General features: G+C 43.0%; 1 protein-coding gene across 3 annotated transcripts in view; it reads right to left on the bottom strand.

Moving 5' to 3' along the window:
* LOC125457762 (interleukin-1 receptor accessory protein-like) overlaps window positions 1-25,917 on the bottom strand; it is a 42,472-nt gene extending 16,555 nt beyond the window's left edge. The window contains exons 1-5 of one of the 3 annotated variants that reach the window (XM_059651193.1): window positions 25,066-25,917; window positions 16,604-16,860; window positions 11,292-11,374; window positions 3,708-3,993; window positions 2,316-2,547 (exon numbers count right to left, since the gene is read on the bottom strand). In XM_059651193.1, coding sequence (XP_059507176.1) covers window positions 2,316-2,547; window positions 3,708-3,993; window positions 11,292-11,373 — 600 coding nt within the window. In that variant the 5' untranslated portion in view covers window position 11,374; window positions 16,604-16,860; window positions 25,066-25,917. Of the gene's footprint in view, window positions 1-2,315; window positions 2,548-3,707; window positions 3,994-11,291; window positions 11,375-12,555; window positions 12,683-16,603; window positions 16,861-25,065 lie in introns of all 3 variants that reach the window. The other 2 variants (XM_048542349.2, XM_048542350.2) reach the window with 2 other exon arrangements.
* Between the last annotated feature and the right edge of the window lie 2,026 nt (window positions 25,918-27,943).

Genomic DNA, 27,943 nt, shown 5'->3' with positions numbered 1-27,943 from the left:
TAATTGTACATATTGCTATCATGCAAAAAAAACCGTCTTGTTATCTAAAAACAATGTCTCAGCTATAAAAACTCTACATGGTGAATCGTCTAGCACTGGTCACTATATAGGCCTAAGACGGAGCAAATATTAAAAACAGAGGATAGCTGCCAGCAAAATGCTTCAGACAACTGTTACCCAGTACAACATACTGTAGATGTAGCAAATATTATATACTACCAGGAGTGGTTGTTGGGGAAAATATTATTGGAGTTATTGACTGTGTCTAAGACACAGTGCCTTAAAAAGGTATATAAAAAATACTCTTTCAATTCTGGCTGAAGATTTACTCCTGAAGAGTCAAGCTATTCACACCTCAACAAAAGAAAATAACCCTACTTCTGAATGTACTTTAGACAGGCGGGAATACAACAGTTTACAAGCCCCTGAAATATATCTGCTTTTTGTTCATCTATCCAGGTTTAGTTATAGTGATATTTGCTGGATGCTGTTGTGTTTTCAGAATGTTGGTTAAGGTCACTTTTTTTTGTTTTACATCTTGGATTATATTCTAGTTGCAATTCTGTTACTGTGCTTCTTATCGTGCATCCGTTTCATCACACTTTCATGCCATTTGGTGTTCAGATGTGAAACGTTCATGGATCTGGGCATATGCTGAAGATTTCTGTTGAATTTCAGCTGCCATCAGTTGGATAATGTATTCAAACATTTGTCCAATATGCAAATTGAGTAATTCATGACCTGCATGCAGTCACGGGCTTCTTTCACCTTGGCTGTTTTTCCAAGTAATGCATCTTGCGCTCCTGGGAGCATTGATGAGTGATGACTGGGGAGGTTTGTCTATACTTGACTGCCAAAAATCAGATCTGCATTAGTTTAATAGATCGACGAAGAGACCAAGTTTGGAATACTCTGTTCTAAATTGTGTCAAATAGTATTTTGGCCAATGATCATTTTTCTGTATAAGCGTAAAGCTTCCATTGCTGGTGGCCAGATACAACTCCTTGTAAACTAAGACAACAAAGTGTGGAGCTGGATGCACACAGCAGGCCAAGCAGCATCTCAGGAGCACAAAAGCTGATGTTTCGGGCCTAGGCCCTTCATCAGAGAGCAGGGTCTAGGCCCGAAACGTCAGCTTTTGTGCTCCTGAGATGCTGCTTGGCCTGCTGTGTTCATCCAGCTCCACACTTTGTTATCTTGGATTCTCCAGCATCTGCAGTTCCCATTATCACTGATACAACTCCTTGTAGTCTGGTACATCTGTGATCACTGGATCATGGATCCATGCTGTCTACAACACGAGGTAACCAGGGTGAGTTGCTTGGTGATCAGGGAGAGTTGTGATAGTGGCAGGAATGGAATCACTGAGCCATTGTAAAAGAAAAACTGACAGAGGTTGTTTCAATCAATTTCCACTTCTGTAGGTACATGCATACATGTGATGAAGGTACATACTATACAAATGGTTATTTTGCCTTCTCCTGCTGCTAAGTCCTTTGTTGCAATGCTGCTTTTGCATAGCAACTCTCAGGACGGTCACACTTTTCCACAAACATTTGCTGAAGCAAATAGATCATTCTCAACCAACTTCAGTCAAACAGTCCTTTTCCTCCCACTTCCTCGATCTCTCTTCATAAAATTGTTTAAAAAAAAAGCAATTTAGATTGAGCACAAAATAAACTAGAACAATCTTTTTTAAAATATCCCAATTATTCTTTTCCAGGGCTTCCTTATGATAGCGTCCTGGAAATCAATCCTCAATTCCTCATCAATTCATGATCAACCTGAAGGAGTTGGCAACAAGATGCCACACAGACCCCAAACTCAAGGCCCCTTGGGTCCTTCAGTAGGTAAATAGATTTGTTTATTAAAAAAATATGCTTTGAGGACTGATTGACAAGTGCAGAACAACTGCTTAAATGATCATAGCTATTTTCCCCCAAGTGCTTCCTATGTTAGAAGGAGAGTAGCCATCAGAACTGACCAATGGCAAAATTCATTGAGTTCTTGTGGAGCAGTGAGTAGTGCCCTGCCTCAGAACTAGGTTCTCCATGTTTGAGTCCCACTCCAGGACTTGCCAGACAAGGAATGTGCATTCATTATACAGTCAAACTACAAATCTTTCCAACACGCACCAATGGCAGACAATTAGTCTGGGTGAGATTTCCGGTCAGGCACATGGTGGAATAAAGATTGGATCTTCTACCTTCACCATCAATAGTTCTCGACTCTAATATGCATCACATAAAAGTACAAGTAACCACAATAACCTGGAATCCCGGTGAGAACTGCAATACGCCACAAGTGTTCCATACCTGACACTGGTCCTTTGAGTGGTATTCCGAAGGGGCCTCATTTGCATACCAGGCGACTGTTGAGCTGACTGAAGACTTGGCAAACTCAGTAGTGTCTGGACAGCTCAAGATTTTGGTTTCTCCAAGAGCCAACTGAACAGGGAAAATCATTTCCTTACTGCTGTTGCAAACATTGTGTCCTTTCTGAATGACCAGAAGGGGTACAGCCACCTTGAGACAATAGGTGGTGTTCCTAGGATGAAATTAATTTGAGAGAAGATTCTAATCAATGCAACCGTGTTGATGAGACCAAATGTACTTTTTTACAACAGAAAGGGGCACAAAGGAGCTTTATTTTCCAATATGATTAAATCCTCCTTACTCATGCTATTTACATTTTATCATTGCACATGCCCTGTGCTTACAGCATTTACTGGCATTCTTTAAGCTAGGGCTTCCCACATGTTTTCTCAATGTCAGCCTATTTTATACTTGAAAATTGCCATGACCCAGTTCGAGATGTGGGTCGGTAAATGTGTGACAGTGAGGGGTTGTGGCTAGTAAAGCAGGTGGGAAATGTGTGAAAAGAGCATGTTTAATCTACAGAACTCTTAAGTAAAATAAATCTACTTTCTTACTGGGCTTTGAGACAGGATTCAGGTCTCCAGGCTTGATCAATTAGGCCATGCTCATTATTTCAAAGAGCAACTCCAAGGCTTAAAAAGGGACCATGCATCTGTTAGCACTCATTTGGAACTTACAGCCTCACAATTGCTAACTATACCAGTGTTTTTTTGGCCTGGGGGTTGTGGATGGGTTGTATCCTATAGTTTGAAAAAACCCTGATTGAAGATTTCCCCACTGTTTGATCATATGGTTTGTTCGATTATCGATACAGATGCCTAACATCTTGGTAACTTTCAATATAGGCTTCTTGCTACACTCTACCTGATGGTAAAGTATGGGACCGGGTGCTTCCAGCTGAACAGGTCCGACCTGAAACTCTAACTCAGATTTCCTTCATGTTGCTGCCAGGACCTGCTGAGCCTTTCCAGGGATTTCCATTTTTGGGTCTAACTTTTTCCAGGTATTTCACAACAAGATCACGAAGGTCACAATGACATTGTTGATTATCTCAGTAGCTTACATTCATCATGTTCAACCCCTCTCAATACACCCATCATTTATACATATATCAGCTGGTAACATTCCTGCACTCAGAGGATCCAAGGGGGCAAAGTGGCACTGTGTGCGTGCACTCATGCATGTGTGTATCTACCCGCTCCCCCCCCCAACTTTCAATACCAAGTTAACAGGCAGCACAGAAAGAAAAAAAACAAAAACAGCAAAAACTGTGCAAAGATCTTGTTAAGTGGCAAAAATCTTTAAAACAAACATTTTCAAGCAAAATACCTCAACATGCAGGTGTAGTTCCCAGAATCATTAGCAAACACTGGCCAAAACCACAGCACTTCCAGCTTCTTTGTGATTCGATTCCCTGCTTGGTCAAAGTCTATCAGCTCTTCCAGCTCTCCATTTTCTCTGGTTTTATACCACACTAGTGTTAGTCCTGAGTCATTGGCCATGCTGTAGCTTAACTTGGAGTGGGCCAGGAAGAGGGGGCAGCTAACCCTCACTGGCTCCTCACTGTAGGCCTTCACTTCGGCGACATTATCCACATCCCAGTCCATGCATTGTCCTGAACCAAAAAAAAACAAACGGATAAAAAAAGAAGAGAAGGCAGTCAATTTCAACAACCAACATTCCAAGACCTGGGACACAAAGGAAATGCTAGAAGAGATGACCAAAAGCTTAACCAAAAAGAGTTGGTTTTAAGGAGGTGATACACATGATTCGTTAAATGGAAAATTTAGGGATTGGTGTGTGAAGGTGGGGAGAGTAGTGCTGGAGGAGCATATGTATATAGGAATGGGTGGAGACAGAGAAGAGACAGAATCTTCCCATTTTGAGTCCAATGACTCTTCCTTAGAATGGAAGCAGGCTCAAAGCCTGACGTTCTAAAGCTGTTGAGAAGTGGAGGGAAGGAGGGGGAAGTGGAACAAATGGAAAAACAGAGCCCAGAACAAAAAGCAATGGGAGCGCTCATAGTAATACAGCAGTAGAAAGACCATAAAACACAGGAGAAGTAATAGCCCCTTCAGCTCATCAATTCTGCTGTGTCATTCATTAGACCATGATAATCCTTAATGCCACTTTCCAATCTTATCCCTACAATCTTCAATTTCCTCGCTGATTAAAAATATGTTTATCTCAGCCATTAATATGCTTAATGATCCAACCTCCACAGTCCTCTGGTAAAGAAATCTACAAATTCAGTACCTTCTGAGAGAAGAAATTTCACCTCACCAATATAAGAAATAGTTTTTCCCCAGAAAAAAGGAGTTAATTTCAAACAGTTAAGTATTGGGTTACCTCAGTTTAGTTTAAAAGTTCCAGACAAGTAGTGTTTCATTGGAATGCTGAAGGGGCTGTTTAAAGCTGAGAAGGTCTAAGCTCAGTTTCATGACTAATCAAACAAAAAAACAATTGAATTCTCAAGCCTGGGAATTGAAAGAATAGGTTTCTATTAGCTGTTGTGATCGAGAAAGGAACTTTTTCTGGTGTTAAGCACTGTTAGGTGATGGTGTTGAGATAGATGGAACCATATTTTAACAGCATGCTTTAAAATCTTTCATATGGTGTTGTATATAAATTGCTTGGTTTACTCTATTTTATCTTCATTTCTTTTGCATGATAAACTTCTGTTTATTTGTTAAAACTAATCTGCAGTTTAAGTGTAAGATCACCTTGTTAAATAAAAACTTGTTCCATCAAACTAGATTTCAGTCTGTCCAGTCATAACTTCTGAGATCATATCACTGTACACAAGTTGGTTTCCATTATAATGATGACTACACTTGGGGAGCTACTTCACTGGCTGTAAAGTACTTTGGGATGGATACTCCCAAGTTGTCGTGAATTCCTGGAGTTGATCAGAGGAGAGTGTCATCACGGGTTTCATGGTCTCAGGAAGACAACGAGAATGCTGAACAGGATGAAGGGTTTTGGCCCAAAACATTGACTTTAGGCCATTCCACTATTCTTAAACTTAATCACCGGCTTTCTTCCCATAATCTTTGATCCCCTTACTAATCAAGGATCTTTCTCTGTCTTTAAATACACTCAATGACATGGCCTTCACGTTCTCCTTGGCAACAAATTCCACGGGTTCATCATGCTCTGGCTGAAGAAGTTCCTCCTCATCTCAGTTGTAAAGGGTGGTCTCCTCACTGAGGCTCAGCCATCAGGTCCTAGTCTGTCCAACTAGTGCAAACATCTTCTCCACATCCAGTCTATCCAGGCCTCTCAATATTCTGTAAGTTTCAATGAGATCACCCCTCATCCTTCTAAACATCATCAACCCAGAATCCTCAACTGCCACTTATATGAAAAGCCTTTCATCCCTGGGATCATTCTTATAAATCTCCTCTGGACCCTTCCAAGGCTGGAACATCCTTCCCTAGATATGGGGCCAAAAATTGCCCACAATATTCCAAATGACCAGGATCTTATACCACCTCAGCAGTACATCCTTGCTCTTGTATTCTAGCCCATTTGAAATGAATGCAAACATTGCATTTGCTTTAACTGCTCACTGAACCTTAAGAGAATCCTGAACTAGGATTCCAAGTCCAATTGTGCTTCAGTTTTCCATGGTCTTTCCCCAGTTAAAAAATAGTTTGTACCTCTGTTCACCTACCAAATCGCATAACCTCACAGTTTCCCCACATGGTATTCCATCGGCTAATTCTTTACCCACTCGCCTGATCTGGCCAAGTCCTTCTGCAGCTTCCCCACTCACTGAACATGACCTGCACCCCTCGGCCCCCCACCCACCCTCCTTCACTATCTTTGTGTCACCTGCAAATGCAGCAACAATGCCCTCAGCTCCTTTGTGTGGTAGAAGTCAAACAAGGAGTTCAGAGGGCTAAAAGAGGCCATGAAAGATCTTTTGTTAGCAAGATTAAGGAAAATTCCAAGGTATTTTACACATAAATAAGCAGCAAGAGGGTAGCTACGGAAAATGTAGCTCCACTCAAGGACATAGGAGGGAATTCATGTGTGGAGCTACAGCAAGTGAATAAGGTCCTTAACAAATACTTTGCATCCATATTCGCAAAGGAGAAGGACAGAGTGGATGGTGAGTCTCAGAGTGGTGTTGAGTGTTTTGAAAAGACAGCTAACTCCTTCAGAACTCTAAGGCGTAGTCCATCTGGTATGGGTGATATATCCTCCTGCAGATGTTTTCAGCTTCCCGAGCATGTTCTTCCTAGTGATGGCTACTACACTCATTATGTCTGCTGAATCTCTCAATATTCTGGTATGCTACTGGCACCTTCTACCATGAAAACTGATACAAAGTACCTGTTCAGTTCCTGAGCCATTTCTTTGTTCCTTGTTACTGTCTCCACCATCATTTTCCAGCAGTTCATATCTGCTCTTGCCTCTCTTCAACATCTTTAAAAATCTCTTGCAATCTTTTACATTACTAGCTAGCTTACTCTCATATTTCATCTTCTCCCCTGCCAGTTTTCAGAGACATCCCAAACCTCTGGCTTCCCACTAATCTTCACCACATTGTATGTTTTTTTTCCCCCCTGTTGTGCTGACTCATCCTTGCCTAGTCACCATGGTTGTTAGTATGTTTCCTCTTCCTGGAGAGGAGTTTCTATTGTGCCTCCCGAATTATCCCCACAACTTCCTGCCATCGCTACTCCACAGTCTTCTCCACGAGGCTCCCTTTCCAATCAATTCTGGCCAGCTCCTCCCTCCTGTCTTTGTAATTGCTTTTACAAATTGTAATACCTGTACATTAAATTCTAGCTTGTCTCTGTCAAACTGCAGGGTGAATTCTGTCGCTTATGGTCACTGCCCCCAGTGGTTCCTTCACCTTAAGCTCCTCACTTCGTGCTTCATTCCACATCAGCAATTCCAGAATTTCCCTCATGGCCTCTCCACAAACTGCTGTGAAAAGCCATCTTGTAGACATTCCTCAAATTCCTTCTCTTGGAATCCACTGCCAATTGGATCTACCCAGTCCACCTGCATATTGAAGATTCTCAGATTATTGTAATAGTGCCTTTTTTTGCACGCTTTTCCTTTTCCCTGATTTGTTTTCTGCCCCACATTCTGACTACTGCTCGGAAACATGTGCACAATTCCCATCAGAGTCCTTCTTCCTTTGTGGTTCCTCAATTCTACCCTAACAGACTCTATGCCTTCTGACTCTATATCACTTATTGCTAAGAATTTATTTCATTTCTGTCTAAAAAAAGGCACCCTTCCCCCTCTGCCCATTCTTTTGAATGGACTTGTGTCCTACGATAATTAGTTCCCAGCCTTAAGCCCTTTGCAGCTACGTCTCTGTGATGCCCACAACATTATACTCACCAATTTCAATCTGTACTACAAGCTTAGTTACTTTGTTTCATACGCTGCACACATTTAAGTGCAATGCCTTCAGTCCTGCGTTGACCATCTTCCCCAATCTCATATCTATCCCTTTATCTACCATGCCTGAAGTAAGATTCCTGGCTCCATCCATATTCTGCTCTATTACTTGTTCTGGAAACTTTAATAACTGCTGCTGAACCCTCCCTCCTCCCTTAACTAGCTTGAAATCCTTGTGACTTTCATTTGGAACATCAATTCATCGACCTTGTTCTGAATGCTTCATGCATGAAGATACAAATTCTTTTTGGGCTTCCCTACACTCTTATGGCTCAAGGGTACAATGTGATATTTACACATTCTGTATGATTTAATATTCCTACTTCATGTACATAAATTCTAATCTGTTGCAACGTTACAGATTGTGCAGTGAGCACATCATTGCTACTGGAGTTTGGCATTTATTCTTCACACAGATTCTACACTTGGCAACTGACTGCCTATTTTTGCTCAGAAAGACAGACCGAGGGGTGACCTGCTAGGGACCTATAAATTTGCAACGGTCTTTGATCAGTTAAGATATTTCAGTATTTAAGTATGTTCAAAACTATATAGTCTGTCAGATATAAGATTGTCACAATAAGTCTATGAGGGAATTTGGAAGAAACTGGTGTAGTGGGAGTGTAGGGCTTATATTACAGGGGTAATTAGATGGGTGTAAGGGGAACCTAAATACACACTTACTGGAGAGAGGAATAGAAGGCTATATTGATGCAGTGACATTAAAATTTGGTGAAAGGAGGATCTTATTCAGAATAAATACCAGCATGAAGCAGACAGATCAAGTAGCCCTGCTCAGTGATGCAAGTTTTACATAATTCATGAGCACTTCCAGGTAATAATGATTGTATGTTTAAAGTCTGTTACTGCAATCTATTTAGGGACTTCACACCATTAAAGCAGATTAAAATCTTTTTATACCCTACTTTCTGTTACAATGCTAAAAGCCTTGTTGGTCTGGGTTTTGCCAGCTCTTTTCTTTGTAGTCCCTCAAAAACAAGGATGACTGATTGGCTTCTACGCCAGAGGATGGGTCCTGAGGTAACTAAATGCTCCTTGCTGGACGCATATACCCCTGACATGGTTGGAGCAAGTGGTGTTTGAATAGACAACTGGGTGGGGTGCATAAGCTTTTGCATGCTCCTTCCATTTGGGTCGGTCAGAGATTTGAGATGGTTAGCACTTTTGCAGATGCTTTTCCTCTAATTTTGGCAATCTTAGACAAGTGATTCCCACAAATCTGTGGGGACATTGCATTTTCCAGGCATTAACCTAATCGTGTATTTTCTCTGTTGGCTGTGTGATAGCATATCTGAAATCTTGTACTACAGTCACTAATGGATTAAACCACTGATTTATGTTTGTAAAGGACTTCAGGATCTTAGAGCAAACTTGCTATGATGTTACAGATCTTCTCATCGCTGAGCTTAAATAGCACGGTGTGGGCTTTGTTAAAAGGAATCTCATGGAGAAGCCTCTTGAATCCAAAGACAGAGTCAGTCAGTAACCTGAAATCTGAATAGTCTTTTAAACATGTAACAAGATTAAAGTCTGGTATATCTATGACTACAATGTCTAAACAGTATTACAAAGAAAAACAAGCCTAAAGATCGCGACTTTGCCTTCTTCTCAACCTGTCGTGCTGGAGCCTAAACTTTTGGATACAGGCATAAAACCTCACAACAAAGGCTTTGATGGGAATTAAATTTCTTGGGCTTGAATTAGCCATGAAAGAGCCGACTTTTAGCCAGGGGGCAAGACAGGGTTATGTGAATAAGACTATTGTCTCTGAAGCAGTAGGTCCTGTGTTCAAGTCCAACACCAGAGACCTGAGCTCAACATTTGATCTGATATTGAAGTGCGGTATTGAGAGTCCAGTACTAATTTTAAATGCCATTATTTTAGGTGAAATGTTAAATTGATTTTCCATTTGCTCTCTCAGGTAGGTATAAGTGATCACATGGCATTCTTTGGAGAGAATTTTCCCTGTGCTCTGGACAGTAGATGTCTCTGAATCAATGTTACAGAGAAATGTTACCTTATGATGACCATATTATTGTTTGCTGGCGTTAGCTGCCGGCAAATTGGCAACTAACTTCACAGACATTTAGTTGATGTAAAGGACTTAAGGATATACGGAGGTTGTGAAAGGGATAGCACAAACAATTGGTAATACTCCAGTGATCTGTCAATCACTATCCAGTTATAGAGACCAGAGATAAACAATCACCTTCAGGATGATCATGCAGCACTCTGAAGTGTGTCGGACTAAATTTCAACAATCTGTGTATTAATTAGGCTGGGGCTGCCTTATGGAAAGAGATAAATTGGTTTACATTTCAATTTGCTGTGTACGTGTCCAACATGCACTTCTTAATAGACTGTTATTATGTTCATTTATTTTACTGTCCCGTACAGTCCATTGTTTGGGTCACAGAACCAAGCAGCACAAAAACTGTCTATTTGACCCACGTACAGAGCAATCCACTAACTCCTCATGACAGTAGCCATTATCGCCCCGAGTTCTCGGAGTAATTGTGCCTCCAGAAACACTGACAAGTTAAATTATTAAAACCCCTCATACGCCCAAAATAAAAAACTTCAAACTATAAAATAAATTATTTTAATACATATTTTTGCGGGGAGGCAATGGCCTAGTGATATTATTGCCGGCCTGTTACTCCAGAGACCCAGATAACGTTTTGGGGGCCTGGGTTTGAATCCCACCACGGCAGAATCTAATGATGACTGTAAATCTATTGTCGATTGTCAGGAAAAACCCATCGGGCTCACTAACATCCTTTAGGGAAGGAAACTGCTATCCTTACCTGGTCTGGCCTACATGTGACACCAGTCCCACAGCAATGTGATTGCCTCTGAACTGCCCCCTGGGCAATTAGGGATGGGCAATAATGCTGACTGGCCAGCAACATCCTCATCCCGTGGCCGAATTTAAAAATGTTTATACATACTTATATTTAAACAGCAAGTTCCTAAGGACAATATGAGAATACCCAGATTTTAGTGAATGACATCTTTTTACAGCCACAAAATACACAGGGACTCAGTTAAAGTCTTATCTAAAGAAAGATGCCACCTCAGAGAGTGCTGCACCTAATCAACACCGCACTGGAATGGCGGCTTGGAGTGTGCGCACAAGTATCTGAGTGGAATTTGAACCAAAGACTGTCAGATGCAAAAATAAAAGTGGAGGACATGCAGATTGAAACAAATGAACACATCAGACCAGACCAAGGACAGATACAGGTAGCGTTCTTACCAAATAATAGGTCACAGTAAAGGGTCAGACTGCAACTCTGGGAGGAAAGGCAGCGGAGTGAGTCTAATTGGATAACTCTATCAAGAGCTGGCAGATGTGTAAAGGGGCTCAACAATCTTTTTTCTGTACAATTATACCATTCCATAATAAAAACAGAGGACAGATACTGTAAATATATTTCATTATTCAAGAGGTAAAAGTCTCACCAGATGCGCTGAGCCGATGAGTTACCGTTGCAACAATACAGGTCAATATGTACACAGCAAAGATTGAAAGGGACCAAGGCATTCTAAAACAAAACAGAAATAAGCTTCAATTTTTTTAAAGAGAAATTGACAGCAAGATAAATTTCTCTATCAAGGTTCAGCAAGTTTAAAACACAGAATGTTACAGGTGAGAGACAGATGATTGGGATGGCTCCCCGTTTCTTAACCTCTCAATTAACTGAAGACAGAACATTTTAAATAAGTAAAACAAGTGTCTTAACTTTTGTAATTATCAGGAATAGGTTGCCTCATAAACTTGAAAAGAAATAGGGCTACTACTCAACACCAATACATATCCCCTGAACACACAACTTACAAATTCAAATCAAACTTAAAGTTAGATATAATTCTTCAAAATTTAGAACACTACTTTCCAAATAACCATGATATATCAAGAATCTTGATTACCGATAACACATTTGATAGCTGTAGTAATTGGAACAAGGGCCTGGTGGATCCATTAACCAAGAGGGGTTGTTAACCTGGGCTAATCAGTGAGCCCTGGCTGACAGGTAGAAACAGGAGTTTCAGGGAGTCTCCTCAGTCTAGGTACTGGCTTGGAGATGGCTGTGCTCAAGTAAATAATGGGTCACTTGGTGATGGGACACCAGCCTCTGTGGAGTTATTTCAATAGTAAACAGCAGCTTGGCCATTTACACCCTATTCTTGATGATCAGTAAAGTGATGGAAGGTGTCATTAACAGTGCTATCAAGTAGTACCTGCTCAGCGACGCCCAGCTTGGGTTCTGCCAGGGCCACTCAGCTCTTGATTTCATTACAGCCTTGGTTCAAACATGGACAAAGAAACCTATATCCAGAGATGAAGGGAGACACTGGCAGCCCTTAACATCAAGGTAGGATTTGACTGAGTGGTATCAAGGAGACCTAGCAGGACTGGAATCATTGGGAGGCATTAGGAAAACATGAGATGGAGTCTTTTCTATCTCGGATGGAATAGCTGTGGTTGACAGCAGCTGGTGATTTCAGCTTTAGGACATCTCTGCAAGAGTTCTTCAGTGTGGATGTTTTCTAATTGATCTGTTCAGAGATGTTACTACACACCCCTGAAGCAGGTGGAACTTGAGTCTGGGACTCCTGGCTTTGACAGATGGGCACTACCACTGTGGCAAAAGAATAATAATTCTCAGAGAGGTGTCCTCGGCCTGACCACCTTCAGCTGCTTCAATGATCTTCCCTTCATTACCTGGTCAGAAAGAGATGTTCACTGATGATTGCAAAACGTTGCACACTATCCATGAATCTCCAGATATAGATGATTCCAAATGTCAAAATGTAGTAGAGCCTGGAAAATATTCAGCTTGGGCTGGTAGCTAGAAAATAGTATTTGCACCATACAAAATGAGAGGCAGTAACCCACTGCAGTGAGAAAATCTAACCTTCACCCTTTGACATTTAGATGTATTATCATCATCGAATCCTCCACAAATCAACATTTTGGGGGCCACCACTGACCAGAAACTGACCCAGACTAGCCACATAAATACTGTGGTGCAACAGTAGATCAGAACTAGAAGCTAGGAATCCTGCAAACTGTAACTTACCTGCTGACTCCCAAAATCTCTTAATCATCTACAAGACACAAGTCACACACTCACCTGGATGGGTGCAGCTCCAGCAACACAAGAAGATTGAGACCATCAGGGAAAAGCAGTCTGTTTTATTCACACCTGATCCACTACTGTTCAACATTCACTCTGTCCAATGATGACCATTACCTACAGGGTGAACCATCTACAAGATGCACTGCAACAACTCACCACCTTCAACAATACTTACTAAACCCACAAACCTCACCACTGAGAAAGGACAAGGCCATCAGATACATGGGAACAATCGCTTACAAATTCCCCTCCAAGCCACACACCATCCAAATTTGAAAATATGTCATCATTCCTTCTGGGTTGCTGAATCCAAAAATCCAGGAACTCCCACCCTAATGGCAATGTGGATGCCCCTATACCCAGGACTATGGTGGTTCACAATGCAGCTCACCACCTTCCAAACGGAATGCAGGAATGCACAGCAAATGCTGAACCAGCCAGCTATGTTCAAATGCCGTAAAAGATATATATTTTTTAAAAAGTGAACACAAAGCACGGTGCACCTTAATGGACAAGCTGTGACCATTCTATGAAATAGGTAGCAAATTCCTCCCAATCATTAATGTCTATGTGGTCATCTGTCAAGGAGACCTTGACTCTCGCTTTAAAGCATTTTCTTTGTCCTGCCCTTTAATGGTGACAACTTGTGAGTTGAGAAAATATTGGCATGGCAGGACAATAATTTTCCACTGACCAGACACAGTTTTCAGTCTAAAGTTGGTTTGGAAGGAGTTTTGAGAGAAAGCTAGTAGAGTTGGCTTGCTTTTGCTGTAGTCGTCCTCCTGCTGAATCTGGAAGATGCAGCAGAGGCATTGCAGATGGAATTCCTTTAGCCCCCTCATATGGCACTGATACACAGTGCTTGGAGACAATAAGGACTGCAGATGCTGGAAGCCAGAGTCGAAACATGTGGAGCTGGTAAAGCTCAGCAGGTCAGACAGCATCCGAGGAGCAGGAAAGTCAACGTTTTGGGCCAACACCCTTCATCAGGACTGGGGAGGGGGAGGCAAGTCCAGAAGTAAATGGGGGGTGGTTGTGGGAAAGGGTATTGGAATGGTGATGGGTGGTTGCAGGAATGGGGTTATTGTGATTGGTCAGTGGGAAGGGTGGATTGGATAGATGAGTAAGAAGATGGACAGCTTAGGTCAGTTCAGAGAGGCGAGAAGGAGGGGAAGGGCTGGACAGGAAATGGTGGAAGGATTTTGAAGCTGGTGAAGTCAATATTCAGGCCATTGGGCTGTAAGCTCCCGAGGCAAAATATCAGGGGCGGTTCCTCCAGTTGACATTTGGCCTCACTCTGACAGTGGAAGAGGCCAAGGACAGCATATCACTAAGGGAGCGAAGAGGGAACTAAAATGGACGGCAGCCGGAAGGACAGGTTGGTTAGTGCATGCTGAGTGCAGTGCTGCACAAACCGGTCCCCAAGTCTGTGTGGGTCTCCAGACATAAAGGAGGCTACATCGGGAGTAACAGATATAACAGATCAGGTTGTATGAAATGCAGGTGATTCTCTGCGGAATTTGGAAGGATTGTTTGGGGTCTCAGACGGAGGCGATGAGGTGGTTTGGGGGAGGTGTTACAACTCTTGTGGCTGCAGGGAAAGGTGCCAGGTGTGGTGGAGAAGATGGTGGGGAGTGCAGAGCTGACGAGGGAGATGCAGAATGAATGGTCTTTGAAAAGTAGGCAGGGTTGGGAAAGGAAATATGTTTTTGGTGGTGTCTAATTGCAGGTGATGGAAATGTCAGAGGATGAAGAATTGGATTCGGAGGTTGTTGGGGTGGTATGTGAGGACTAAGGGGGCTCTATCCTTGTTGTTGTTGTTGGGGGGGGGTGGGGGGGGAGGAGGGGATTTGAGGGAAAACCGGTGGGAAATGAATGAAACGTGGTTGAGGGCACCCTCGAATTATGTAGGAGGGGAAATTGCAGTCCCTAAATTAGGAGGAAATCTGGGATGTCCCAGAGCAGCATGCCTCATCCTGGGAGCAGATGTGGTGGAGGCAGAGGGATTGAGAGTGTGGGGTAGCATTTCTGTTTACAGCAGGGTGGGTGAGAGGAGATGTAGTCGAGGTAGTTGTTGGCTCGGAGACCAGAGTCTGAATCCAGAGTTCGTAATAACATCCCTGGAGAGGGTGATCAAAAATACCTGTCATGAATACATCATCAGGTCTCACTGGAACAACAATCACTTAGGCCACTTTGATGACTCGTCGGGTCACAGTTGTCTAATATGCACTGGCATCATTTGTGAAAGTTTGGGTTGGTGTAGCTGATTGAGTGTTGGATTTCTTCATCAATGGTGGCTTTTTGAGAGATGTGGCTGCCAATTTTGGGGATTTTGCTCAAAGTATTCCACCGTCTCTCTTTCAACACACATTGGAGGAGGAATATTTGACTGACCAAGGCTGATTGATATATGAGGCTCTGTGCCAACCTAATTGACCACTCTAGTCACGTAACATGTGGACGATGACAGTTTTGCAGCTTACTCTATACAAGAGTTTGGAAACTCTCAATCTCTTTAATTCTACACAAGGGATTTAGTCTGTCCTTGAATGCTGTCAAAAAATTAAAAATCTTTAAGTGTCAAGAGAACATTAATTAAACTGTCAATGCCCCAATCAGTAAGGTCCAAATCTGACTCGAGAGATATTTGGCTTCTCCCCATCTGAAGCAAGTTTGATTCCATTAAAATAGAATTGCAATTTTCACAGTGTTGTCTGAGGTATACTTAAGCTGGTAAACACTTGCCAAAGTTAAGACATGACAGATGTTTCCAGTTAGTGTATTCTCAAACCTGTCTCCTGAATTTTGTTCCTCTTCAAGTTTAATCATATACACAGCAAATATGGCTAATTAATCACCTTCATTGCTCAGACCTTTAAGTATAGGAGTTGGAACATCGTGTCAGCAGTTATACAGGACATTGGTGAGGGCTCTTCTGGAGTTCTGTGTCCAGTTCTGGTTTCCCTGCTACAGAAGGATATATTATAGAGTTGGTGAGAGGTCAGAAAATATTTACCTGGATGTGGCTGGGAATGGACGGTTTGAGTTATATTAAAAAAAATAGGCTGGGACTCTTTTCATTGGAGCATAGGATGTGGAGGAATGACCTTTTGGAGATTTATAAAATCATGAGGGGTATAGATTAGGTGAATGGCAGGTATATTTTCCCTAGGGTAAGAGTTTTCAAGAATAGGGGTCATTTTTTGTGGCGAGAGGAGAAAGATTTAAAAATCATATGAGAGTCAACCATTTTACACAGAGAATTGTGCGCAGGATGAACTTCAAGAGGAAATGGTGGATGTGGGTACAGTTACAGCGTTTAAAAGACATTTAGACAAGTACATAAACAAAAAAAATTGTTTGGAGGGATACGGGCCATGTGAGGTAGTTGGAACTAGTTTAGTTTAGGTTTATGGTCATCATAAACTGGTTGGACCGAAGGTCTGTTTCCATGCTGTACAACTCTGACCTAAGCCACTTTTGTGTACACAGTAACAATTTTAAACAAGATGTAATTTTTCCTTAAATTAATGCCTTTCACTCTAACCCAGATCTCAGAGAAATGAAACAATGCAACAAGGGTATGCATCAACAAACAGAAATAATCAGCCTCCTCTTCCCACTCACTTGTATCAGTTTAATTTTCGATCTTTTCAGCTCAAGCCAATGGAGGTCAATGCTAAGGGATTCATACACTCAATTTCCTGAACAAAGTGTTAGCATCAAGCACTTCCAGGTCAGTCACTCTGGAAACAGCTTAAGAGAAAAGCTAACAAGCACCAACATGTAATCATCCACAATGCGAGCCAGGCAAACTGATTAAGCAATAACCAAACTGCAGGTCACGAGTTGTGGAGCCATTTCCAAACAAACAATAGGTGTCACTAGAAAAAGAAGAAAGAATTACATTTATAAAGCACCTTTCACAAGTTTGGAACATCCATCAGCAATTTACAGCTAATTATGTACTTGTTTATAACTGTTGGAACACAGAAAATGTGGCAGCCAACTTGTACATAACAAATCCCACAGAAAGCAATAAGATCCGATCATAGAGCCATAGAGACCTACAGCATAGAAAAAGGCCCCTGTGGCCCCCATTGCATCTGCACCAGCCAAAAACAGCTATTTTAATTCCATTTTCCAGCACTTGGCCCACAGCCTTGTATGCCTTGGCAGTAATGAGCAATGACGTCTTAGAAGGCTCCTGAAACTAAGCCATATGGGGTAGAACTTAAAAACCAAAAAGAAGCAATCGATTGCTGGGAGTGTAAAATGGAATCCCTAACAGTTTGAGGGAAATAGAAGAGCAGATATGGAGGCAAATATCAGGGAAGTGTCAAAATAATAGGGTAGTGATAGTCAGGGATTTCATTTTCCACAAAATGAACTGGAGTAATCATAGTGTAAAAGATTGCAGGGTAGAGGGAGTGGAATTCTCAAAAACATATTGAGGCAGCTTTTTAAACGAGTACGTAGAAAGGCCCAAAAAGAAAGGGAGTGATCCTAGACTTAAATTTAGATAATGAAGCCAGGCAAGTGGTTGAAATATCATTGTGGGAATGTTTTGTAGGCAGCAGTTGTAACTGTGTTAGATTCAAGGATTGTTGAGAAGGACAAGGACAAGTTTGGGTCTGAAATCAAAGTTCGCAACTGGGGATAGGCTGATGTTAATAAGATCAGGTATGAAATGGCTGGAGTGAACCGCGAGCAGATATTTTCAGGTAAATCTGTCTCAGAACAGTGGGATACATTCAAGGAAATAAGCAGGGTATAGAGCCAATATTTTCCAACAAAAGAAAGGGTTGGGGCCATCCAAAGGTTGGATATCGAGGGACATAGAGCATTGGATTGAGAGGAAAAAGGGAGGCTTACAGCAGATGCTTAGGTTTGAAAACAGCAAAATGCCTACAAGAGTGCGGAATGTGGAAGAGGGAATTTAAGAAGCAAATTAGGACAGCTAAAAAGGTGACATGAAAGGACACCGGCACGGAGAGTAAAGGAAAATCCTAAATTGTTTTACAGGCTCATTAAGGGTAAAAAGGAAAACAAGGGAAAGAGTAGGGCCCATGAGGGACCACATCAATTTGCGCATGGAGCCAGAGGATAAAGAGGCTTCTAAATGAATACTTTCTTTTTATATTTGGAGAGAGGGATAATCTTGGTATAGAAATCAGCAAGAAAGTCCATGATATGATTTTCAAAGACAGCATAGACAAAGAGGAGGTTCTGTGGGGTCTGGCAGGCTTAAAAGAAGTCAAACCTCCAGGGCTGGATAAAATGTTTCCCAGGTTATTGGGCAAGGGAGGAAAGAGGCAAGGACACTTAAGAAAATACTCATCTCCTCTCTGCCCAGAGGAGAGGTGTCAGAGGACAGCCAATGTGGTCCCATTATTCAGAAGGTAGCAAAAGGATAAACCGGGAAACTACAAGCCAGTCAGTCTAATCTCGCTGGTGGGGAAAATATTGGAAGCAGTTCTGAGAGACAGAATTAAGCTGGCATTTCGAGAAGCAGGGATTACTCAAGAACAGTCAGCATGGTTTTGTTCAGGGGACCAACTTGACCAACTTGACGATTGTTTCAAGTAGTGGCGAGGTGTGTGGATAAAAATAATGCTTTCGATGTCGTCTACTTGGACTTCAGCAAGGCTTTTGATAAGGTCTTGCACGGGAAGCTGATAGTGAGGTTAAAAGTTCATGGATTCCAAGGAAATTTGGTGAATTGGATCCATAAATGACTGAGTGACAGGAAGTAGAGGGCGACTGTTGACGGGTGTTTTACCGACCGGAGGTCTGTGTCCAGTGGCAAATGTTTGGCTCCTGCTGATTTTGGTTTAAATAAGTGATTTAGACTTGAATGTAGGAAGGTTGATTGGCAAGTCTCACACATAATACAAAAGTGAGGAGAATAGCTTTAGATGACAGGAGGATACAGATGGGATGGTCAGATGGGCTGATCAGTGGCAAATAGAACTCAATCCAAAAAGATGTGAGGTGATGCATTTGGGCAGGATAAACTAATCAAGGGAATTTTTGATGAACACTAGGACCCTGGAAACACCGAGGATCAGAGGGTCTTAAGTTATCAGGACAGGTGGATAAGTGGTTAAGAATGCATATGTTAATCTTGCCACTATTAGCTGAGGCTGAGGGCTTAAAAGCAGGAAGGTCACGCTGTAACTGTGTAAAACATTGGTCAGCCCACAGCTAGTGTATTGTGTACAGTTCTGGACGCCACATTACAGGGGAGATGTGATAGCACTGGAGAGGATGCAGAGGAGATTTATCAAGATAAAAACCAAAAGAACTGTGGATGCTGTGAATCAGGAACAAAGCCAAAGCCAAAGTTGCTGGAAAAGCTCAGCAGGTCTGGCAGCAGCTGTGGAGGAGAAAACAGAGTTAACATTTCAGGTCCGGTGACCGTTCCTCAGTTCTGATGAAGGGTCACCGGACCCGAAACGTTAACTCTGTTCTCTCCTCTACAGATGCTGCCAGATTTATCAAGATGTTGTCTGGGCTACAGAGTTTCAATTAGAAGAGAGATTGGACAGACGAGGATTGCTTTCCTGAGAGCAGAGGAGACTGAGGGTGGACATGATTGAGAGGTATAATGTTACAATGGCATACATTAGACAGGAAGAACCTTTAGGAATAATTTTACAGGAAGAAACCAGATGGATGGATCATTGACCAGTGAGCATAGATTTAAGGTAAGGGATGGAAGAGATAGAGGACATGTGGGAAAAACTTTTCACTCAGTGGGTGGTGGGACTCTACAACTCACCTGTCTGGAAGAGACATTAACCCTCACAACATCGAAGAAGTATTTAGATGTGCATCATATCATTTGTCTGAGTGATGTTGATTAAGCGATGTTAATCAGATGCCCAGGATAACAAAGTGTGAAGCTGGATCAACACAGCAGGCCAAGCAGCATCTCAGGAGCACAAAAGCTGACGTTTCAGGCCTAGATCCCCTCTCTGATGAAGGGTCTAGGCCCGAAACGTCAGCTTTTGTGCTCCCGAGATGCTGCTTGGCCTGCTGTGTTCATCCAGCTCCACACTTTGTATTCTTGGATTCTTCAGCATCTGCAGATCCCATTATCACTTAATCAGAAGCCCTCTGCTTTTTGAACATCGGCAGAATATTTAATATGCAGGAGTTCAGTCCAATATCTTCAAGGAAGCATGGATATCCAACAGTTCTGGACTCCCTCAGCACTGGTCTACAAGCATCAAGGTAAATCATTGTGCATAAATATCTGAAGTGACACTTGAGCCCATACGCTCTGACTCAGAGGTGAGATAGCGTTAGTCATGGTTGAAAATTAAGGGTCAAAAGGGCAAGCTCATGACTGCACAGAGGTTTTGACTGTGCTGAATGAAGGACTGTTAATTCAACAGAGTATTACTCATATTTTTCCCTGATGGTCAGATCTCAATCACATTCAATTTGGTCATTTTCCTCTTCAGACACACAGAAAATATATAAAAATGAGGAGCAGGCCATTTGGCTCCTTGACCTGTCACTCCATTCGATGAGATCATAGCTAATCAGACTGTGGCCTCAACTCATCATCACTGTCTTACTACAATTAAATAATGTGAGTTTGCTCGCTGAGCTGGAAGGTTAGTTTTCAGACGTTTCGTCACCATTCTAGATAACATCATCAGTGAGCCACCGACGAAGCTTCGTCGGAGGCTCACTGATATTACCTAGAATGGTGACGAAATGTCTGAAAACTAACCTTCCAGTTCAGCGAGCAAACTCACATCCAAAACCTCAACCTGAGCTACAAATCTTCTCAAAACTCACTAACAATTAAATAAACTAAATCTTATTTTCACCGAAGTACCATTGATGGATTGAGGTGTCAGAGGGTTCAATAAAATCTTGAGATAGCCCTGAGCTGTACTGGCAGTGAATTATTCTGGGAGCTGCTGACACAGGAGCTGTGACAAATCCTCAATCATCGACTGTGCACCAATGTCTTCCAGAGTCACTGAAGAGTGCATTACAAACGTGTCCTGAGGAAACCTTCACTGACAATTTAGGACATTAATTCTTTATTCATGAGAAACTCGCTTCAAATCAATTTATGGAGAGACAGAGATTGGAGAAGCTGTGGGTGTCCTCAAAGGAGTAGAAAAGATTGACAGTTGCTTTGAAAGAGAACTGGATGATCATGAAGGATTTTGACAGTTTCTCCTTATTTACTCTGTTTGCCGTTGGTACAAGTGCTGGTGTGGCATAGTGAGCTCATTGCTGAGCTCTGCTGCCTCACAGCGCCAGGGACTTGGCTTTGCGTGCAGCCTTGGATGACTATCTGTACAGGGCTTGCATTTTCTCCCAGTGTTTGCGTGGGTTTCCTGTGGATGCTCCGCTTTCCTCCCACAAACCAAAGATGTGCAGGCCAGGTGGATTAGGCTTGGGAAATGCAGAGTTACAGGGATAGGATGGGGTAGGGGGTGGAATCACTCTTCAGAAGGGTCAACGTGGAATTGATGAGCTGAATAGTGTGCTGCCACACTGTGGGAATTCTGTCATTGTACAAGTGTCTGTAGCCATGAGAGATGGATTTAAGACCCTAGCGCACAATGTCTCTCATTCAACTCTAGACACACTATCTCATGAACTTTCACCCAATCCCAGTTTGTAGGACCTCTTTCACCAACACCATTAAGAGTTTCTTCCTCCCCAGTCTCAATCATTGTGTGCTTTCCAACACACAGATAGCTCGCCCTATATCCCAATCCCAGCCACAGCCAAACAAGACCTGTCCCCTCAGAGTTCCAGCCTGCACAAAATAACATCAAACACCTTCAAGTCAAGAGGAAAAAGTTAAATAGACATTAACAGACATAGAATAGACGTAGAAAAAGTCATTTTCAGCTTTATTAGAAAAAAAAGTTAATGGGATTTGAATGTCATCGGCTGGACCAAGATTTACTGCGTATGAACTAACTGCACATGGAACTAAAGGATTTGCTATGTCACTTCAGAGGACAATTAAGGGTCAACCACATTGCCATGGGTCTGGAGTCACACATAGGACATACAGAAGGTCATCAGTGACCAAAATGGGTTTCACAACATTCAACAGGGGTTGTAGTTGCCAATGGGCTAGCTTTGAATTCCAGATTGTTTGTTATTATGGGATTCAAGTTCTACCATCTTCAATGGTTGGAATCAAACCCACGATTCCAACACATTAGCCTAGTCCCTGAGGATTACTAATCCAGGATCATCCACTATGCCACCACCTCCTTTCTTCAGCAGAAGTCCTTATACAAAAAATCTCAAGCTGTTTCACAAGAAGGTGACTAATCAAAATTTGATACTGAGCCAAAGGAGATGACCAAAAGCGCAATGAAGTAGATCTTAAAAGTGGATCCTTCAAAAGGAGAGAGGTAGAGAATTGGACTAGTTTAAAACCTTAAGTTTTGTGAGCAGAAGTAGGCCATTTGATCCATTGAGACTGTTTCACCATTCATAGAGATCATTGCTGATCTGATAATCCTCTATTCCACTTTGTCTTATCCTCACAGCCCTTGATTCCCTTACTGATTAAAAATCTGTCTGTAGCACACTTGAACTTACTTAACAATGCAGCCTCCTCAACTATCTGTGGTAGCAGAAAATTCCACAGGAATTCCACAAAGGAAGAAATCCTCTCTATTACTGTCTTAAACAGGTGACTCCTTACTTAGAGATTATGCCCTCTGGTCCTAGGGAAAACAATCTTTCCGCATCTACCTTGTCAAGGCCCTCTACATTGGGGAAACCAAGCGGAGGCTTGGGGACCGCTTTGCAGAACACCTCCGCTCAGTTCGCAACAAACAACTGCACCTCCCAGTCGCAAACCATTTCCACTCCCCCTCCCATTCTCTAGATGACATGTCCATCATGGGCCTCCTGCACTGCCACAATGATGCCACCCGAAGGTTGCAGGAACAGCAACTCATATTCCGCCTGGGAACCCTGCAGCCATATGGTATCAATGTGGACTTCACCAGTTTCAAAATCTCCCCTTCCCCTACTGCATCCCTAAACCAGCCCAGTTCATCCCCTCCCCCCACTGCACCACACAACCAGCCCAGCTCTTCCCCCCAACCCACTGCATCCCAAAACCAGTCCAACCTGTCTCTGCCTCCCTAACCGGTTCTTCCTCTCACCCATCCCTTCCTCCCACCCCAAGCCGCACCCCCAGCTACCTACTAACCTCATCCCACCTCCTTGACCTGTCCGTCTTCCCTGGACTGACCTATCCCCTCCCCACCTCCCCACCTACACTCTCTCCACCTATCTTCTTTACTCTCCATCTTCGGTCCGCCTCCCCCTCTCTCCCTATTTATTCCAGTTCCCTCTCCCCATCCCCCTCTCTGAAGGGTCTAGGCCCGAAACGTCAGCTTTTGTGCTCCCGAGATGCTGCTTGGCCTGCTGTGTTCATCCAGCCTCACATTGTATTATCTTGGAATTCTCCAGCATCTGCAGTTCCCATTATCCCCAAGAATCTTACATGTTTTGATAAGGTCACCTCTGATCATCTGAACTCTAATGAATGCAGGCCTATCTACTCAACTTCTCCTGAAAAGACAGCTCCCCCACCAAATACTAAGAATCAACCTAGTGAAGCTTCTCTGGTCTGCCTCCAATATCAATTTTTATTTTAGAAAAGGAGCCTAAAACTGTTCATTGTGTTCAGTGGTGGTCTGACAAGTGACTAGTATAGTTTTAGCAAGACCTCCCTATTTTTAAAATCCATTTCCTTTGAAAAAAGATGGGATATTTTCCAACTTTGGGAAAGGTGAAGATGACAGATGACTAGGTGATGGCCTAGTGGTATATCGCTGGACTGTTAATCCAGACACACAGATAATGTTCTGGGGACCTGGGTTCAAATCCCAACACGGCAGATGGCCGAATTTGAATTCAATAAATATTTGGAATTAACAGTCCAATGATGAGCGTGAATCCATTGTGGATTGTTGTAAAACCCATCTGGTCACTTAATGCCCTTTCGGGAAGGAAGCTGCCATCCTTACCTGGTCTGGCCTACATGTGACTCCAGACCCACAGCAATGTAGTTACCTTCTGGGCAATTAGGAATGGGCAATAAATGCTATCTGGCCAGTGACAACCTCATCCCATGAATGAATAAAGAATAAAGGAGGTTACCAAACAAAAGAGGTGTGTACAAACCCAGACTAGGAGGCGTACAAAGATCTCAATAGGATGTCTTACAGAGCAGTTAGAGGTTACTGAGACAGGGAAGAGTAAAGCCATGGAGAGATTTGAAATGGAGGGTGAAGATTTTGAAAAAAGCACCAAAAGGAAATTGCCAAGATAGGAGCCAAAGCTGGTCAGCAGGAATAAGGGTGATAGGTGAATTGGATTTGTGCGAGTTAGGATGTAGATAGAGTTTTCAATGAACTGATAACTTACGGATTGCAGAAAAAACACATTCGATCACTGGCACTGGCTCCTATTGAAGCAGCTTCTTGATGATTTTTTTAAAAAAATCACCACCAAGATGTGGGCATACCTTTCTGCCTTAAAGACTCTTAATGACTTGGACTCAACGGCCTTCTGTGGCAATAAGGTCCACAGAATCCACTGGTTAAACTGGACAGGATGCAACATGATAACTTCTAGCCAGCAGGATGAAAGTTGGGAAGCAATGTAGTGGAGGATTGAGGGAGGTTCGTGATTCCTGTTGATGCTACAACTTGTTTTTAATACATTAGTATGCCGTGCATAGAGCAGTAGCTGCAAGGCAGGTTAGTTGGGTATTCAGAGGGAAGAGATCAAGATGGTAGAGGGGAGGTCAGTCTCAATGTGGACAGGGCACGCACAAAAAAAAGAAATCAAAGCGGGTCTCGAAGGCTGATCACGGATAATAAACGGAAATTTGAGGATGAGGAGTGATGGGGTGAAAGTGCCAGGGGAAGGTCTGGGAACGTGTGTCGAGGTGGGAAGAGCTTGATGGTGACTGGGGTGTTTTAGGTCTGGACTGAAAGGCAGTTGGTTTCGGATGATAATGGATAGCTTGCGATTTGAGGTGTGACAGTAAGACCTGAGTTACATACCTGGCCTCAGTACGAAGTTGTATTCCGGGTTCTGCACCAGAACACACTCTTTCCAACCTAACTCCTCAGTCAGTCCATGGCTTCTTCCAGTCCAGGCTTCTGCTCTCCCAGACCCAGATTGCCCCTGCTTCCCAATCTCCTCTTCCCCTCATCTCCCCAACATTCATCTGCCTTCTTTACATCCAAATGTCTTTCATTCCTCCCACTATTACTTCTTCCTCCCGTTTATTTCCGAGTCTCTGTTTGCTTCTCAGTCTCTGGTCGTCCCACTCTCTGTGTCTATATCCGGCTTTGACCACCAGTATGCCTGAATCAGACACTCTCTCTCCCTCCCCCTCTATTTGCCTGCCTGTCTTTGTATCTATTACTCTCACACACTATCCTTCTCTCTCTATGTAACTTTGTCTGTCACCCCCTCTTCGACCGCCACTTTTTCTGGCTTGGGGTCTCTCTACTTCTCCTTTGTTTGTCTCTATCTGTCTCTCTGCCTGTGTGCGTGTCTGTCACTGTTACTATCTCAATGATTCTCCCTGCCTGCCGCTTTCTCTCTTACACACACACAGACACACACAAACTGACTCTCTTTCTCTTTCTCTCTCTGCCCCTTCCTGCCTCTCGCTCGCTGTGTCTGTTACTGTCCCCTCGCACAATGCCTATCTTGTCACGCTCACCCTCTCTGTGTGACTCTCCGTCCCTCGGGATGTCTGCCTCAGACCCACACTCTGTCTAAGTGCTCCCCTCCCCGCTCTTGCCCTGAAACTGACCCGGGCGAAGCCGGAACACTAGAACGGACACACTGTCGAAAGATTGCAGAAGCCTGGCTACAAATCGAAAGCCTGTGATCCCAGTAATTTCCTCTCGGGGGCACGCTCAGATCCGCTAGTACCACGCCTCTTTAAAGGAAATACGTCTTCCGGCGAGAACAATTTGACTGACTTTTTTTTTGCTCGACTCACTGTTAAAAACAGGCAACAAATCCGATATTCATTTGACAGTATTGTGTCTTTCTGTTTCCTCAGTCTCCCTCTCGCTCGCTCTCCCCTCTCAGTGTCTCAATTTGTTTATGTCTCTCGCTCTCATTTTGTTTTGAAAAACCTAATTTTCTAAATTAACAAAGTGTGGAGCTGGATGAACACAGCAGGCCGAGCAGCATCTTAAGATCCCTGCCTGCTGTGTTCATCCAGCTCCACCTTGTTGCCTCGGATTCTCCAGCATCTGCAGTTCCCATTGTCTCTAACTTTATAAATTAACCTGCTCACAGATATTATTACACACCCCTGGCACGGTAAGATTTGAACTCGGCCTCCCTGTTCACGGGTAGAGACGCTACAACTGCATCGCAAAAGAGTCCCTGAAAGCGGAAAGGAACCGCTTTCCTCACTTAAAATTGGGATTGAATTAGAGATGATTATATCATCAGTCTAACGCTGTCCCAAGGTGAACTTTTGCAATCCTCCTAACAGTCTCTCTATTCCCTCAATAGGTCCCTTTCTCTGTCTGCCTCCTCTCACACACACAGTGCCTGTCCCTATCTGTTAGTTACCCTCATAGTTTCAGTCTGCCTCTCTGTCTTCAGTCTCTCCCACACTACCTCATCAATTTAAATTTGTCTTCCTTCTCTCCCTCAGTCTCTCTCTTCACACACTCTTTCTCTCTATCCCTCAATTCCTTGGTCAGGCCCTCTTCGTCCTTTGTCTCCCTCTCTTCCCCCATTTCCTCAGTCTGACTCCCTCTTTCTCCCTCTCTCTCTCCTTCAATTCCATAGCCTGTCTCTCTCTTTGTCTTCTCTGTCTCTCTCTTCCTTAGTTTTCAGTCTCTCTCAGCACCCTTTTGTCTATCTGTCTGTCTCTCCCCCTCCCTTAGTTCCACAGTCTATCTCTTCACTCTCTCTCTTTCTCTCCTTCGGTTCCTCAATCTGTCCCTCTCTTCACTCTGTCTGTCTGTCTCTCTCTCTCTCCCCCCTCCCCCTCACCTTCTCTGTTTGTTTCAATCTTTCACCCTCTTGGTGACAGGAAGTTGTTCAGCCCATCATGTCCATGCTGCCTCTCTAAAAGTCTCCAATTCAATCCAGTTAGATTGAATATTCATCACATAAACAATCCACTCTACAGGAGCCTCTTCATTCTAACAAATTCTAGCAACAATTCCTTTTCTCTCAAATGCTTTCTGTACTACCAAGTGGGAGAAGAAGTGCAGGAGTTAAGTTATGGTCCCTGTTGTAAAAAGAGACTTGTATTTACATAGTGCTCCCAGCAGTTTATAGACAATGGCATGCTTTATAAAGATAGTTGCTGTTGGAATACAGGAAAAGAGGTCAACTCTCTGGAGTCAGATTTGAACCTGCACCTGCTGACAACTGTATCACACAATATGGACTACTATTTATTAATTTTAACATGCAATCAAACTTCCAAGTCAGAAACCTGGCAGAAACTGCCACTCCTTAATTGGCCTGGTTATGTGTGACTCCAGTCTGTAATAATGTGATCAATTAGTATCCACCCACTGAAGATTTTTAATTAATGGAATCTTGGAAATGGAGAAAAAAATTGACAGCAACACCAGCTTCCCAAGAATTAATGAAAAACACAGTTAGTGCCTTCCAATTCCTGGCACACAGACATGGCTTGCTTTTCCCTCTTTCACTCTGTCAGGATTTTCAGATAATCGTAGCCTGATCACAGTGCGCAAGAGGCCTTTCTGTATGTCATGTTTGTGCTGGCCCTCTGCAAGCCAGTCCTAATCACCTATCCTTTCCTCACAGCCATGTAAATAATTTCCATTCAGGAAACAGTCCAATTCCTTTTTGGAAACTGTGACTAATTCTGCCTGCAGCACACCCTGTGGCTGTGCCTTTCAAATCCCAGCCATTCATTGC

Source organism: Stegostoma tigrinum, chromosome 14, assembly GCF_030684315.1.
Source record: "Stegostoma tigrinum isolate sSteTig4 chromosome 14, sSteTig4.hap1, whole genome shotgun sequence".
Classification (NCBI taxonomy): Eukaryota; Metazoa; Chordata; class Chondrichthyes; order Orectolobiformes; family Stegostomatidae; genus Stegostoma; species Stegostoma tigrinum.
The sequence above is the reverse complement of the archived record's forward strand: the minus strand, read 5'-3'. Positions and strand labels throughout refer to the sequence as shown.